This window comes from Saccopteryx leptura, chromosome 4 (assembly GCF_036850995.1).
Source record: "Saccopteryx leptura isolate mSacLep1 chromosome 4, mSacLep1_pri_phased_curated, whole genome shotgun sequence".
Classification (NCBI taxonomy): domain Eukaryota; kingdom Metazoa; phylum Chordata; class Mammalia; order Chiroptera; family Emballonuridae; genus Saccopteryx; species Saccopteryx leptura.
Genome location: NC_089506.1, coordinates 186,171,002 through 186,187,892, shown reverse-complemented (window position 1 = coordinate 186,187,892; position 16,891 = coordinate 186,171,002). Strand labels below are relative to the sequence as shown.

The 16,891-nt window shown below is 36.8% G+C and overlaps 1 protein-coding gene across 1 annotated transcript in view; it reads left to right on the top strand.

Moving 5' to 3' along the window:
• FBN2 (fibrillin 2) overlaps positions 1-16,891 on the top strand; it is a 275,158-nt gene that overhangs the window by 124,169 nt on the left and 134,098 nt on the right. The window contains exon 8 of the mRNA XM_066383650.1: positions 13,591-13,716. Within this exon, the coding sequence (XP_066239747.1) occupies positions 13,591-13,716 (126 nt within the window). The remainder of the gene's footprint in view (positions 1-13,590; positions 13,717-16,891) is intronic.

Here is a 16,891-nt window from a genome sequence, read left to right as displayed (position 1 = left end):
ATTGGCCCTGTTCTTTTTCAACATTGGCAGCACATATCTTTGCGAAAATTAAAATTCTTAGTCTCTTTCCCTGATTTATGATTCAGTTACTTCTATTGCTACAAAGTAAGGATAGATTTCTGAGAATGGCATTCTAACTTTCTAGTTGTATTTTTCATTTCCTATTATAAATACCCGTAGCTCATGGGAAACTTTATTCTGCATCCATACTTTTTTTGGCCACCTCCATATTTTGGCTCCTGTAGTTCCTCTCCCTAGAAGAACCTCTCCCATCTTTTCTGCTTGTTGAAACTCTCCCCTATTCTTCAGGTCTCATTATTAGCTAGTATGTTCTCCAAGAGTTTTTCCTGATTCTTGTAATTGAATTGAGGTGGCATATTGTTAGTTGTCTATTGTTGTGCCTTGTTTTACATTTATGTACTTAATAGATTATAAATTCATGGAAGTTAGAGATTATGGAGGTTAGATATTATATATAATTGTCACATGGTATAGACAGATTGAAGTCCTTTAATAGCAATTATTTATTTATTTTGGAGGGGAGGGGACTTAAAATAAATTTGGTTACATAGCTTTTGTAGTTGTATTTACCAAAATATACTTTATTAAAACATAGTGTGGTAGGCAGTTAGACAGACATGAGCAGAGCAAGGATGATGGGCCGGGTATAGAAGGTCACCAGGGGAGAGAGTCCCACATGCCAAGCAATTGGCAAAACTGGGAAAACAAGGACCTCACCCTCAGGTTAATCTTTTCTCCCCTAGCATGTTGCTGGTCATGTGGTCAAGACACCCTGCCCTCTCATATTTTTGGTCATGTGGTTCAGACCTTCCCCTGACCTTTCCTTCCCTGTCATGTCTCTAGTCAGTCCGGGTTAGACCCCTTTAAAGGGAGAAAAACAAATGGGCTACAGAATAGACTTTCACCCTTTGAGTAGTGAATTTTTTTCATGCTCACTAACCCCTGGGAGTGAGTCTTTTTTTTTTTTTCAAAAAATGAAATTAGTTCTAGTTACAGTTTTATTAACTTAAAATAATGTATGTTTGATAACCAATTTATGGAAACAAGAAGAACATACATTTGCCTTCTTTTAATGTTGCCTTCCACATTTTTAAAATAAAAATTTTTGTTATCTCATACTCTAGATGGTCAGGAGGCACAAGGATGTGCATGAACGTTCATACTACTCGAAGGGTTAAACATTAAGTCCCCAGGACAATGAGGTTGTGACCAGTATTAAACACATCTAGGTCTCAGTTGTGTTTTAGCTCCATGGCCAGACAAGCAGCAAAACCAGACAAGCAACACCATGGCTGACCTCAGGACCAACTGCAGTGACTAATGACCCTCTACCCTGGTGCTGACCAATCAGTGGAGACCATGGCCATGAAAGGACACACTGGAGAACTGATGAATATCTTACTGGGGTCCTCCCTTGGGACTTCCTCTAAAATCCCCACCCGTAAAAGCCCTTAAGACGGAGGAACCAGCACACCCTCCCTCTCAGGAGCACACTTGCACCTTCTCTGTCCCACTCTTGCCCCCAGGTGCATTACCTTTATCATTCTCTTTCCTAAGCTCCAGGGGCCTCTTCTTTTGCCTCTGTAACTTGTTTCTTGAGCCTATTTTTTCTATCTCTCACTTCTTCTGCTCTGACTTTCTAAATAAACTTTCTCTTATAGTTTGAGTTTTGGCTCCGAATTCTTTCTTAGCCACAACTCAAGTACCGAGGTTGCTGAACCAATGTCTGATTTGACTCCACCAGTCTAACACCTGATGCTGTGTTTGCCACCGCCAACAAAAACACCTGAACTTGTGAACAGTGATGGCTCCTCTTCTCCATAAAATTACTATAGGAAGCTCTAATTACCTTAGTTCTGATCTGACATCGCTGTCATAACACTTTGTGCTGTTCTTGTTGCCGACAATATATATTATAGCAATACTCCAGTGTGCACTGAAAATAGTTTTGGGGTACGTGTATTTGTTAATTATTGTTCAGCCTTCTCTTTTTTATTTTTTAAAATTTATTTTTATTTAAGTATAGTTGATAATACTGTTTTTATTGGTTATGTTAGTTTCAGGTATACAGTATAGTGATTTGACATTTTTATACCTTACAATGTGATCATCCTACTAATTCTAGTAATCATCTATCTCCATGTAAACTTATCACAATATTGTTGATTATACTCCACTTCCCTTTTTATCCATCCCCCCACCTTTTCCCTTCTGATAACCACCCTTTGGTCTTTGTTTCTATGAGTCATTTTTGTTTTCTTTTGTTTTTAGATTCCACATAGAAGTGAAACCATACAGTATTTATCTTTCTCTGCCTGACTTATTTCACTTAGCGTAATCTTCTAGATCCATCCATGTTATTGCAAATGGCAAGATTTCATTCTGTTTTATTGATGCATAACATTCCATGGTGTGTATATACCACATCTTCTTTATCCATTCATCTATCTATGGACATATAGGTAGTTTTCATACCTTGACTACTGTAAATAATCAGTAATTATTTAATAAGTTTTTGAATGAATAGTAGATGGCCAATTTAAATTTGATGACTTGATTATATAAAGAAGGAAAATTGAGAATTTTAAAGAATGAATAGCATTTTTATTATTTCAGACAAATTATTTGTTTAAGAAATTAAATTTTTATGGTTTGGTACAATCAGTAAGTTTTCCACATGTGTAAATTTTAGTATGATTCAACCATTTTTTATAAAAATATTCTTGATCAAATAACAGAACAAAGTTAAAGCTAATATTTATCAATTAGACCTGAAGGTAAAATGGAATGATAATTCAGAAATTTTCCAACTAATCTTACCAGATTTGATTTATACTCTTACATTCAAAGGGGAAAAATAATTCAGAAGAAGATTCTAGGGATTATTATCTTTCTCCCTTCCCACACATACATTGTAAATAAGAGAAAAAAATTATATACTAACTGGCTGGTCTAAAGAAGTTAACCCTTTGAGTACATAGTACGAACATTCATGTACATCCTCGTGCCTCCCACTGTCCAGAGTATGATCGTAACAAAAATTTTAAAAATGTGTATGGCAACATTAAAAAAGGCAAATGTATGTTCTTCTTGTTTTCATAAATTGGGTATCAAACAAAAATGATTTTAAGCTAATAAAACTGTAACTGAAACTAATTTCATTTTTTGAAATAAACTCACTCCCAGGGGTCAGCGAGCATGAAAGAAACTCACTACTCAAAGGGTTAATATATGAACTTTCCTGATTATAAAGATGTTATAAATAAGATCTCCTCCAATGGTACGTGGTTTATACTAAATTAGAAAACCTGAAGTAAATGGAAGAGTGTATGGCATGGAAAGATTGCCATGATTGTGGAAAGGTTTCCAGATTGTTAAGCAAGTACCTCACTAGACCCTGTCCCCAGCAAAATGAGAATTGAACTGATAAAATTTATTTAAGAAAAAACAAAACACTAAACAATAAAGCCCCTAAAATTCTAAGGGCATATAGCAAATGGATATTAATTTTTTAGCCTCTACTACTAAATCTTGGTAAGAACAGCAGGAGTCAAAAATATTTGAGCCACCACTTGCTCCCTTTCCACCTCGCCCATCTCTGTATTCCAGGAGTTCTACCTGGATGCTCTACTCCACGTGGGTACAGCCAGGAGGACAAGGGCTAACCACTTTTCCCAGGTACCACTCTGGAGCTGGGGTTTCCCTGCAAGAGAGCCAGGCTCCCAGTGTTTCTTATCCCTTCACCCCACCCTTGGTCCTTTTGCAGAAGCTATGACCCAGGTGGGATCAGCAAAGAGGATTGCTCTCCTTTCCTCACCCAGCTCTCCCCCATAGGTGGAAGCTCTACTCCAGGTGCATCTGGCCAAGAATGGTGGTTATCTGAATGCCCCACCTACAGCTTATTCGTAGAGCAGAGCTTCCACTCAGGAAGAGCTACACTGAAAATGCCAAGAGCTGCCCATCTTCTTCCCTCAGGCAGTGGTTCTCAACCTTTCTAATGCCGTGACCCCGCAATACAGTTCCTCATGTTGCGGTGACCCCAAACCAAAAAATAATTTTGGTGGCTACTTCATAACTGTAATTTTGCTACAGTTATGATTCGGAATGTAATCTCATTGCTTTAGGCGACCCCTGTGTTTTGGTCATTCGACCCCCGCCGGGGTCGCGACCCACAGATTGAGAACCACTGCCTCAGAACCTGCTGATAGAGCAGATGCATCATTCTAGGTAAAATGAGATTCTTCCCCCAGCATTACTGCACTGCCCAGGGGAAAAGCAGGCAGATGACTGAGAGAGCCCCTCAGCTCTGCCTGTGGGAATGACTTTATTTGAAACTGTGAATAGAGAACTCCAAGCCTAAGGTCACTGTCACACACAGTAGAAATTTTGGTGGAAAGCAATTAAAAGGAGGCTAGTCATTCCATGATTCAAGCAAAACAGCAGAGGAGCCAGAAATTTCAGAGAGAGAGTTAGGGGAGAGAGAGTTCAGAAGACCCCTTCTAGGATCATAGTCAACTCTGAGGTTTGAGAAGGGTGAGCACACCCACACAGGAGCAATTGGAGTAGGATGTGTGACAGACTTGAAAGCATTCCTCAAGCCACACACAGACCCGTCAACACAGGCAGAAGTGTCACTGACACAAAGAGCTTAAACACAACCTCTGACCAAACATTGAATAATTTAAATTACTCTGACCTGGGTGTGACTCCTATGTACCCAGGCTTAAAAATAATATCATAGTCATTTCTGACAGTTAGAAATTATGTGCATGCTCAAGTCTGTGTCCTCTCAAGACAGATCAGAGAGAGAACCTCCAAGCTACTAGTCCTTGGCTGAGCATGGGGCAGAAAACCTATAAGCTTCCTGAACAACAATTTCCAAGCCATGCGTACATCCAACAATAAAGGGAAAAATCTAACTGGCTGAGGGGACCTTAAACCCAACGTTTAACCAGTAAGTGCCTTGTGCAGGCTACAGAAGACATACTTTAGGAAAAAAAACAAAAACAAACGAATAGTTTGAAAATTAAAAGATGAAAAAATATATCATGCAAATGACAGCCAGCTAAAATAGCTAAACTGTTATCAGACAAAAGAGACTTTTAAGTAAAAAATGCTCCTAAACATAGGAACATTTCATAATGATAAAAAGATTAATCCATCAGAGTTATAGTGGTTATAAAATTATATATGCCCTAACAACAGAGCCCCAAATAGATATATAAAGGAAAACTGACAGAATTGAAGGGAGAAGGAGACAATTTGTCAATAATAGTGGAGAATTCAATAACACACTTTTGTTAATGGATAAAAATAATACAACTAGGCAGAAGACCAGTAAGGAAATAGAACAATGAACAACACTATAAATTAATTAGATGTCACTGACATCAAGAGATTATCCCACCTAACATCAGCAGATTCTTCTTAAATGCACACAGAACATTCTCTGGGATAGACCATATGCTAGGCCATAGAACAAGGCTCAATACGTTTAAAAGGAATGAAATCATACAAAGGATGTGCTCCAACCATAATGAAAATAAATGAAATTAATTAATAACAGAAGGAAATTTGAGATACTTATAAAAAGATGGATATTAGGCAACATACTCCTAAATAACCAATTGTATAAAGAAGAATCACAGGGAAACTAAAAAATAATTTGAGATGAATGACAAACACAAAATGTGCAAAACCTATGAGATTTATTTAATATTTTATTTATGTATTTATTTTATAGAGGGATGAGAAAGAAAGAGAGAGAGAGAGAGAGAAAAGGGGGGCAGAGCAGGAAGCATCAACTCCCATATGTGCCTTGACCAGGCAAGCCCAGGGTTTCAAACCAGCGACCTCAGCATTCCAGGTCAACTCTTTATCCACTGCGCCACCATAGGTCAGGCCCTGTGAGATTTATTTAATGCAGTTCTCGGAGGGAAATCTATAGTTGTGAACATCTGTATTAAAAAGAAGACTCTAGCCTGGCCAGTGGATCAAGCATTGACCTGGAATGATGAGGTTGCTAGGCTTGCCCAGTCAAGACACATATGGGAGTTGATGCTTCCTGCTACACCCCCCCCACCCCCCACCCCCGTCTCCTCTAAACTAAATAAATAAAAATAATTAAAAAAAAAAAGAGGACTCTGGCCCTGGCTGGTTGGCTCAGTGGTAGAGTATTGCCCAGTGTGTTGATGTCCCGGGTTTGATTTCTGGCCAGGGCACACAGGAGTACCCATCTGCTCTCCTTTCCCACCCTATTCCCTCTCCTTTCTCTCTCTCTCTTCCCCTCTCACAACCAAGGCTCCATTGGAGCAAAGTTGTCCCGGGCACTGAGGATGGCTCCATGGCCTCTGCCTCAGGCACTAGAATGGCTCCGGTTGCAATGGAGCAACGGCCCAGATGGGCAGAGCATCGCCCGCTAGTGGGCATGCCAGGTGGATCCCAGTTGGGCACATTCGGGAGTCTGTCTCTCTGCCTCCCTCTTCTCACTTCAGAAAAATATAAAAATAAGTAAATATAAAAAAACGAAGACTTCCAAGTCAATAACCAACAGTTGGTTGTTTGAAAAGATTGACAAAATCAACAATGTTTTAGTTAGACTGAACAAGGAAAAAGAAGAGAGCATAAATTAATCATAAATGAAGGAAGGGACATCACTGCTAACCTACAAAAATGACCATAAAATAATACAATGAATAATACTATGCCAGTAAATTAGATAACCTAAGGCAAAAAGGACAAATTTGTAGAAAGACACAAACAGACAAAACTGGCATTAGAAGTCTGAGTAGATTGTAACAATACATCATAAGCATGATATAAAAACTAAAGAGATTAAATTAATAATTTAAATGTTTAATGCAAAGAAAGAAAATCCTAGGCCCAGGTGGCTTCAATGGTAAATTCTATCAAACATTCAAAAAAGAATACCAAACTGCCAAAAACCTTTTCTTAAAATAGAGAATGTTAAGAGTGCCTCCCAATTCATTCTCTGAGGACAGTGTCACTCTGATGCCAAAACCAGAAAGAAAATAACAAAGTTACAGATTAAATCCTTTTATGTAGATAAAAGAATGTAGATTTAAATATCCTCAAGAAAATATCAGCACAGCAAATCCAGCCACGATCAAAAAGGATTGTGCATCATTATCAGTTAACATTTATTCCAGGAATACAGGGTTGACTCAGCATCTGAAAATCAAGTAATGTAATATGTAGGTAGAATAAAGGACAAAAAAACCATAGGATCATCTCACCAGATTCAGGAAAAGCACTTGAAAATAATCCAACACACTTTTAGGATAACATGATCATATTAGGAATAAAAGGAAACATTCTCAACTGGATAAAGGGCATGTAAAAAACTATAGCCAGCATCATGTACTTACAGTCAAAGAATGACTGTTTCCCCTAAGATCAAGAACAAAATAAAAGTTCACACCCAAAATTTCTTTTCAACGTTGTTCTAGAGCAGTAGTAGTCAACCTGGTCCCTACCGCCCACTAGTGGGTGTTCCAGCTTTCATGGTGGGTGGTAGTGGAGCAACCAAAGTATAAATAAAAAGAGATTTAACTATAGTAAGTTGTTTTATAAAGATTTATTCTGCCAAACTTAGCAAAAATTCAATATAAAGTACTTGGTAAGTAATTATTATTATATGCTTTAACTTGCTGTAACTCTGCTTCATAAATTTTATAAAATAAAGTTACTTCCCTACTTTATAAATCATCATTACTGTGGAACCAGTGGGCGGTTAGAAATTTTACTACTAACAGAGATACTAAAGTGGGCGGTAGGTATAAAAAGGTTGACTTATCCCTGTTCTAGAGGTTCTAGGTAGGGTAATTAGGCAAGTAAAGGAAATAAAAAGTATCTAGGTTAGAAAGGAAGAAATAAAACTATAATTTGCACATGATGTGTGCCTTTAGTGGATAAGTGATCAACTAAAGTGAGTAAGATATCCACTAAAGTAGAGAAAGTGTCCTCTTAACACAACATTCAATTTAATAAATGTTTAGCCAGGTTGCTGTTATAAAAAATCCACATGTATAAATGAGTTGTATTTCCATATATTAGTGATGAACATTCTGAAAATGAAACTAAAAAATTTTATTTAAAATGGAATCCAAAAGAATAAAATCCTTAGGAATAATTTAAAGGAAGTCAAAGTATTTTACACTTAAAACTACAAAACCTTGTTGAAGGAAGTGAAAAAAGATCTAAATAAATGGGAAGAGATCCCATATTTATAGGCCAGAAAACTTAATATTAAGAAGGTAATACTTTCTAAATTGATCTATAGATGCAACATATATACTTGTCAAAAATCCCAATTTGCTTTTTTAGCAGAAATTGACAATCTAATCCTAAGGTTCATATGGAAATTTTTTTATAAATCATGTATCAAATATGGGACAGTATATCAAGAACTCTTACATCTCAATTATATAAAGACAACTCAGTTAAAAACTGAGCAAAGTAATTGAGTAGTCTCCAAAGAAGAGATAAAAAAAACTAGTAAGCACATGAAAATGTGCTCAACATTATTAGTCATTAGAGGGATGCAAACCAGAACTGCAGTGTGATACCACATCACACCATTCCAATAAAAAGGGTAATGATGAGTGTTGGCAGGATGTGGAGAAATTGGAACCTCCATATATTGCTAACAATACTATGTAATATCACAGCTACTTTGGAAAAATTTGACAGTTTCTTAAGTTAAAAATAGTTACTATAGGACTCAGCAATTTCACTTCTGTGTATGTAATCAAGTGAGAAGAAAACATATGTCCACATAGAACAAGTACTCGGATTTTCATAACAGCTTTTTTTTAACAGCCCCCGATGGTGACAACTCAAGTACCTACCATGTAATGAATGGATAAATAAAAGTTGTATATCCATACAGTGGAATATTATTCAGCAATTAGAAGGAATGAAGTATAGATATATGCCACAACATGGGTGGACCTTGAAAACATTATACTCAGTGAAAAATAATATGTAAGATCAGATGTTTTATAAATCTATTTATGTGAAATATTTAGAACAGACAAATCTACAGACACAGATTAGTTAGTATTGGTTATAGACTAGTTATTGCTTAGGGCTTGGAGGAAGATAGGTAGAGATCTAATGGGATAGAATAAATTTTGGGGGATGAAAATGTTCTCAAATTAAATTGTAATGGTTGCATAACCCTACTAATATACTAAAAACCACTGAATTTTATACTTTAAATGAACAAATTATATTACTAAACAAGTATTCTATTTAAATAAAAATGTTTATAAATATACAATGAAATTCTGAGTATAGTTGATATACACCTTGCTTTAAAAATCTGAAAAGGGGAAATAAAACATTAATTTTCTATTACAACTTATTTTATCGTTTCAATAATGTCCATTGTCCTAAAAGAAACCTGAAATAGCAATTTATTGCATGTAAAATTTAAGTCATAAATATTACTAATTTCAAACAGTATAGTAATTAATAGAAGTTGAATATAAAGCAAAAAAATACTTTTATATGCCAAAAAGATTATACAGAATAGGCTATATACACAAATTTCCTTGGTATACATGGAAAGAAAATATTCTAAGAACACTTTCTATAAACATAATCTCTTGTTTTATTTGTGCTAAGGCCTCTGTAACACCATTGTTACATGGATTGCTTTTATGTATGACGTGTACATATTGGAATTGACAATCTCTAGGGCAGTGTTCTTAGAATTCAGTGATATCCGAGATCACACTTAGCACCACTTACCAAATTATTCATTATATTCTGCTCTGAGTAACATTTACAGTAAACGTTGTAGATGTTGGTTGACAAATAGGAGGTTATGTGGTTTGGCAGTCAGTAACCTGTCAGATGGTTCTGCTTAGATCTAGTTTTCTTTTTCAAAAAAAAAAGTGTTTAGCCTCTACAAATTACCAAACAATTTCCAGTCCTCCTCTTTCTTTACCCTCCCCTTGCACACTTCCAACCCCCTTCTATTTGACAGTGTTCTTCTTAGCGCTTGTTCAGTTCATCGTACTCTTCCTCTTATCTCCCTGACCCTCCCTGCCTTCCCAGCCGTCCCCACTGGCTTTCCTTCCTTTGACATTCATTTGGTGGTTCTCAGAGTTCCCTCCCTAAGTTCAACTCTTTTCATTTCTGTGTGTTCTTGGAGATCTCATCTATTGTTACAACTTCAAAATGCAATTCACAGAGTTGGTGGTAAACCACCGAAGTCTGTCTTCATGCGTTACCTCTTGACTGATTTTTAGCTGCATAATTGGGATTTCTGCCTGTTTCTCTCAAACATCTCACGTTCATAATGTTCCAAACTCAATCTCAGAATATATTCTTCCCTCTGTGTCACATTCCTTGTTAATAGCGCCACCATCTATCTTGTCAATCAGGGCAAAGTCCTGTTGATTTCTCCTTATAGATATCTTGATCTGTCTCCCCTCCATAAGGCTTATTTCAGACTCTTGTTTATCAGTGGACTATTTATTATCTATCCACATTACACATAAGCATTGTCTTTCTAAAATATTGATTTGCTTATATTTTTGTTTTTGTTGTGTTTTATTAGTCTGAAGCTAACTGGATTCCCACTTGGCACAGTAATTGGTTCAGGACTCCAGGCCTATTCCAGTCAGCACATTCTCTTCACTAAAGGCATGTGACTTGGTTGAGGATATTAGAACAAAAGGGAAGACTTGCTTGGTTCTCCTTGGAAAATGTTTTCTCACTGTTAGAAGAGAACCACAGGAAGAGACCCCCTCTCTTCTGCTAGGTGTCTCTCTCAGTCAAAGGTCTAGCCTACAGCTGCTGCAGCGATTTTGCTTCTAACAGGGGAGCACTCTCAGGATGGAGTGGAAGCGCAGAGGAGGGCATAGTTCAGCATGTCTCACAAAATTCGAGCAAGAGAAATTGGATTAAACCAATCCTGAAACCCACGCCCTTCTGAGCTTCCAGACACGCAAGCTATTACATTTCTGGTTCATGTCAGTTTGGATCAGTTTTTCTGATATTTGCAGACCAAAGCCTCCAAACTGATAAACTTTTTTAAAAGTTCAAAGCAAAGTAGGTGGATGCCCATTAGGTATGCAAAGCATGAGTGAAAACAATTCCCATTATTAAGAATGCTTTTCTCTATGAATAGACTTAGGCACACTTGTGTATATCTAGGCAATATACACTTCATATTTGAGAAGATAATACTTCCAAATCTGATTATGACATATGCTCTTGAAGAAATACTACTACAAAGAGCTAAATGCATACATCCTTCTTAACATAAATGTTAATGATAAATTTAAGTTTAAATTGATGAATAAATGTTGGGCATGACAACATTGAAATGCAGTTTTTAAAAAAAGCACCAAAAGTTTTAATTTTAAAAATCTGTGGGGGGAGCCTAGCCCAAAAATAAATTAAAAACATTCTTATTTTTCACATAGAATTCTTAAATACTTTACTGAGAGCCTTTTACACATAATTATTGTGAATCTAACTTTTTAAAATTCTTATTTAATTCTAAGGAGAATTGTGAAATGTGGAGTTTTTGTACAATACAATATTTAACACAAAACCCACAAATTTAATTTCATTCCATGTGTTCTTTCTTCTATGTTCCAGATTTTTTCTTTCTTAAAAAAAAAAAAAGTCAAACATCTTTCAGTTTTGTACTCTTTTTGTTGTCAGGAAAGGTACTTGGAAATAGAGCACAAAGAATTTCTTTATTATGAAAGGAAATGCCTGAAAATAAGATTTAATACTTAAATGAAAGACTTAAGTTCCTAATTTTTAAGAATGTGGATTAATCCATGGCCCCATCAGTGCCTTGACTGTTGGTATAACTTTAGATGTAAGAGGATCAGAAGGCAGGTTTCTGGTTCTTCACTTTTGGCCTCCTTGCTGCTGTACTTTTTGCTTGTCTCTTTTCTTGTCTTCCTTGTTGATCAATTTATTTGGTGATCCAAGCACAGTTGTTCTAGTGCCCTTTTTCTTTTGAATCCAAATCGGTTTTATTAGGATGCACTGAGCTAAGATAGCAACACAAGAAGCAACAGGTGTTAATTTTGCACACATGTTTTCGTTTTGTTGAAATAAATCTGGTGGTAACTTACGACATTATATATTTGTTCCTCATGCAGGCAATTCATGTTAGAATACTGATCTCTCTTGGGGAATTGGTAGATATTGATTTGTACAACTGTGCCTTCAGTGGCTACCTATTAAGCCTCAAATAAAGATACTATTTCAGAGAATGTATCTGGTAACTTTTTTTATATTGTATTCCAACAAGACGCACAAGCATATAGTTATTTCATGATACAGCTTGTAGGCAAGAGTGACTTGTCAGAATAAATGGGAAAGGAAAAAATGCATAGACTAATAGAGGAATTCAAGAAAAGCATTACCAACTATTTTTTTTAATTGTGAGGGTTAAATATTTTTACCTTCTATTTACAATAGCAGTATCATTTTCCCGTTTTTTATTGATACATTTCTTTAAAAATAAATACTAAAAAAATACTAAAAAGAAACTAAATACTCAAATTCATATTTCAGTAATTATCTGTTTGTGGCTCTTATAATTGGTCTCTGTATTCACTGGTCTTTGCTAGCTCTGTTCCTCGAAAGGACAGCCAGCTCCCAGCATGCATGGCTGGGATTTTCCTCACAATGGCTCATTTCCTTTTGAATGTATTAGCAATTAGTTCCCAGTGTACCTAATTGTAGCTTTGTTTGACTTTCCACCTCTCTCTGCTTATTGAACTAGAAAAAAAATACATTAAAGCTTATATAAATGTCCAGGTTTCCTGTTTTAGTGAAAATTTAAAAGAAAGCAGACCTTTTATTAATGTGAAAGGGAATAGACTAGTCACAGCATTGAGTAAGCTGCATGAATTAGTTGGGAGTTACAATAGGAAAACTGGACATGTCCCAAAGCCTCACAAGTTTGCCCTTTGTGATGTTTCTATATTATTTTCAAATTGAAGTTAATTCCCAGAATGTCAAATATACCCACATTCAGATGTAAGTACAAAAATATTTCCTGAAACCAAATAGAAAAAAAAAAGTATTTGCCACTTTCTATTGGTTTAAATAATTAGTGTGAAAATTAGCTATAAAAATTTAAAATATAGCTACACCATGTTTTTAAAATATAATCTGTGTGTGTGTGTGTGTGTGTGTGTGTGTGTGTGTGTGTGTGTGTTTAAAGGCTGTGGTAGGATAATTCCTAATTGATGTAGAATGGAAACTAAAATGTTGACATTTTTACTTATTTCCAATTTAAATTGCATTTGAAAAAAAGGGATATAGAGTTTTGCTTTAGTTGGCCTTGTTTTACTTCCATGGGAGTTTGCTTTCATCTCAGTTCCCATAGATATGTGTGAGAAATTCTTTAGGCCTGAAACAAGAGTATCATCAAGGTTATATGATCTGACCTAATCAACCATGAGTGCTCTCATGCCTTTTTTTTTTTTTAAATAAAATCCCTTTTAAAAGCTATTTAATGAAGGTCTTTCTCAATCATCTTCTCCTTCTTCCCTTGATTAGACATCGATGAGTGCAGCATCATTCCTGGAATATGTGAAACTGGCGAATGCTCCAACACCGTGGGAAGCTATTTTTGCATTTGCCCACGTGGTTACGTAACCTCAACAGATGGCTCTCGGTGCATCGGTAAGCCTTGTATTTTTAAAGGCACAATACACTGGTTCTTTACAATGGCAGACCAGCCCGAACAGGTATGAAGATGGCAATGATTATGAAACCATTGGGAGAATGGCTGGATGAGTTATTTAAAATAAACGGTACTACTATTGAGAGATTGGTAAACCAGGTGCTCTTTGCAAAGACTTCAGTTTCAGAATCCATTTGGGTTTGTTTTCTGTTGTCAGAGTCATTTTGGAAATGAAAAATAAAAAGAGCTTCCTCAAGATACTGCTCTTGCCCAGAGTTAGAGACTCAAAGGCATGAGAAAGATTTTTAAAAATCTGCTTTGGAGACAGAATGTAGCAATTAAAGGTTTTTTTTTGTTGCCATGAATCATGAATGTAGTCACTGTCTTGTTTACTTAGACCTTGTTTATTCTAGTGAAAACAGTTGTTATGAAAAAGAAATAGACACCTTTCACTTTGTACTTTAAACATATTTACATGAAAGCCAAATATATTTGCATATTCTCCTTTGTTTAGAAAGATGGAACCGCGCCTTTTGGTCATGAGTAGGTCAACCACTATTGAGCAAGTCTTAGACTTTAGAGGAATTAAAGACTTATGTGATAACAGGAATTAGGAAAGTTAAACTAGCACCCACAAATGGAGTTGCGTGGTTCACTAGGAGATGGTCACCTGGGCATATGTGGGTAGTGACAGTCGCCTACCCCCACCAGGGCAGTATGTAGTATGTCAGCAGCTCACTGCCGGGGCCTCTGTAAATCCCAACGATGGTGTCCAAGTGCACTTGTTTGATGAAATGGAAATACAGACAGGGATGAAAGCTAGAAACCCTGTCCCACCAACAGAAGGGCTGTGGCCTGAATTCATTTTAAAATGTACTGATATGCCAAATACTATGCTAGTTCTTGATATCTAACAGTAAACATGAGAAATATAGATGCTGCCTTTAGAATACTATATTGTCATCATAAATAGTAGAAGGGTAGCAATAGCAGTAATAGAAAAAATAATGTGGTAGTGCTGGTAAAAATAACAGCTACTACTTATGAAACATATATCATGTATAAGGAATTGTACATCTACGGTACCTCATTATTTCATAGCTTTTGGGCCTCAGGCCAGCTACTGACCTGTCTATACTTCAGTTTCTCCTAGTAAATGCTCGATAAAATATTCATCATTATTGTCATTGTTATAACTGTTCAGAGGAGTAGTAAGTGGATATGCCTTCACTGGACCTATGAACTATGTTTTGTAATTCTTATAATAGCCTTGTGTGATACATAGAATTGTTCGGATGTGCAGATGAACAAACTGAGGTGAAGAAGGGTAAAGTGACTTACACAGTGTTCCAAGGCCAGTCCATGCAGCTAGGGTTTGAATCCAGGCCTCTCTGACGCCTGCCTGTGTGTTACGAGGACACTGCACTGCTTTTTCATGTACTTTAAGGTGGCAGATACTTAGGTTTCTCCCCCACCATGCTGACAGTCTGCTCTGAAACGCAGAATGTCCACTTAGCCTCCCTTTTCCATTTTAGAATGATGAGATGTGAATAAAAATTGTTCTTTATGAATGAACCAGAGTTTCTATTTTACATTAGCTGAAACACTTAGTATCATGTTACATCTGTAAAACTGAGTAATTAACTATATTGGAGTCAGTGTTGCCAATTGCACTGTACAATATGTTTGATCCATTCAACATAACAATTATGAGAATTGAAAATTAATAGAACTACCAAAGTTGTCTTAATTTTCTTAAAGTGTATAGGAAAATAATGTATACACACACGCACGCGTGCACGCACGCATACACAGACACACACACACACACACACACACACACACACACACTCAACAGCTTGAAACAGGAATGGACTCAACTCTGTGGGAGAAATGTCGATTTGGGAGTCATTACTGAACATCACTGGCTGAATGTCATAGACTGGCTTCAAGAAACATATTCTAGAACATGGCTAGGAGAAATGTGACTGGAGAAATAAATGAGGTTATTACTGTGAAGTTCAGGAAATACCACATAAGGTTTATATATTTTATTTATTTATTTATTTAATTTTTTTTTGTATTTTTCTGAAGCTGGAAACGGGGAGGCAGTCAGACAGACTCCCGCGTGTGCCTGACCGGGATCCACCCGGCACGCCCACCAGGGGGCGATGATCTGCCCATCCGGGGCTTCGTTCTGTCGCCACTAGAGCCACTCTAGCGCCTGGGGCAGAGGCCAAGGAGCCATCCCCAGCGCCCAGGGCCAACTTTGCTCCAATGGAGCCTCGGCTGCAGGAGGGGAAGAGAGAGACAGAGAGGAAGGAGAGGGGGAGGGGTGGAGAAGCAGATGGGCGCTTCTCCTGTGTGCCCTGGCTGGGAATCGAACCCAGGACTCCTGCACACCAGGCCGACGCTCTACCACAGAGCCAAAGGTGTATATATTTTATTTGTAGGCAATGTGGAGTAATTAAAGGCCATTGAGAATGAATTGGAATGGAGTTGGGGAGGGTTAAGAAGAGAGACAAATTAGTTAAAAGGCAGAATTTGCCATAACCAATGGTATTGTCTTATCCTATTTCTAAATTATTTCTTTCTGATTACTTAAATTGCTAAATTTTTCTTTAGTCGGACAAAACTTCCGTTCATTTTTTTGCATTGAAAAGGACACGTATTCTCTATCATATTCAGAGAATCAAGATCAAGATTCCTAATGATTTACTGAGAGGTGTTTTGTTTTTTTTAATATCAGATATTTGGTTTACCATTAAATCATGATAAACTCTCTTTATCCCTCGCCTAATATATAAAAGTCCTAAGTCTTTTCCAGGACATTCAAAGCCCTTTAGACCCTGACCCAGACTGTGTTCAGGACTCATTTCTACTTGACACTCTCTCATTGCCGCGCATGAGCACAGCGCCAGGCCTCTGCCCACAGTAGCCCTCTGCCTGTGGCATCTTGCAGTCTCCCTCTGTGCTCATTGAAACTCAACTGAAATTCTGGTCCTTCCATAGATAGGATGCCGGTCCTACGTAATTTATGAAAATGTGAAAATCCTGACATTGTATTAATGATTTAATAAAAGTGCTTTTTTAACATTTTTTAAAATTCTAAAAAAATAAAACCCCACATAACTCAACAGATCCTTTAAGTCCCAAATTAGATATCACGTTTCT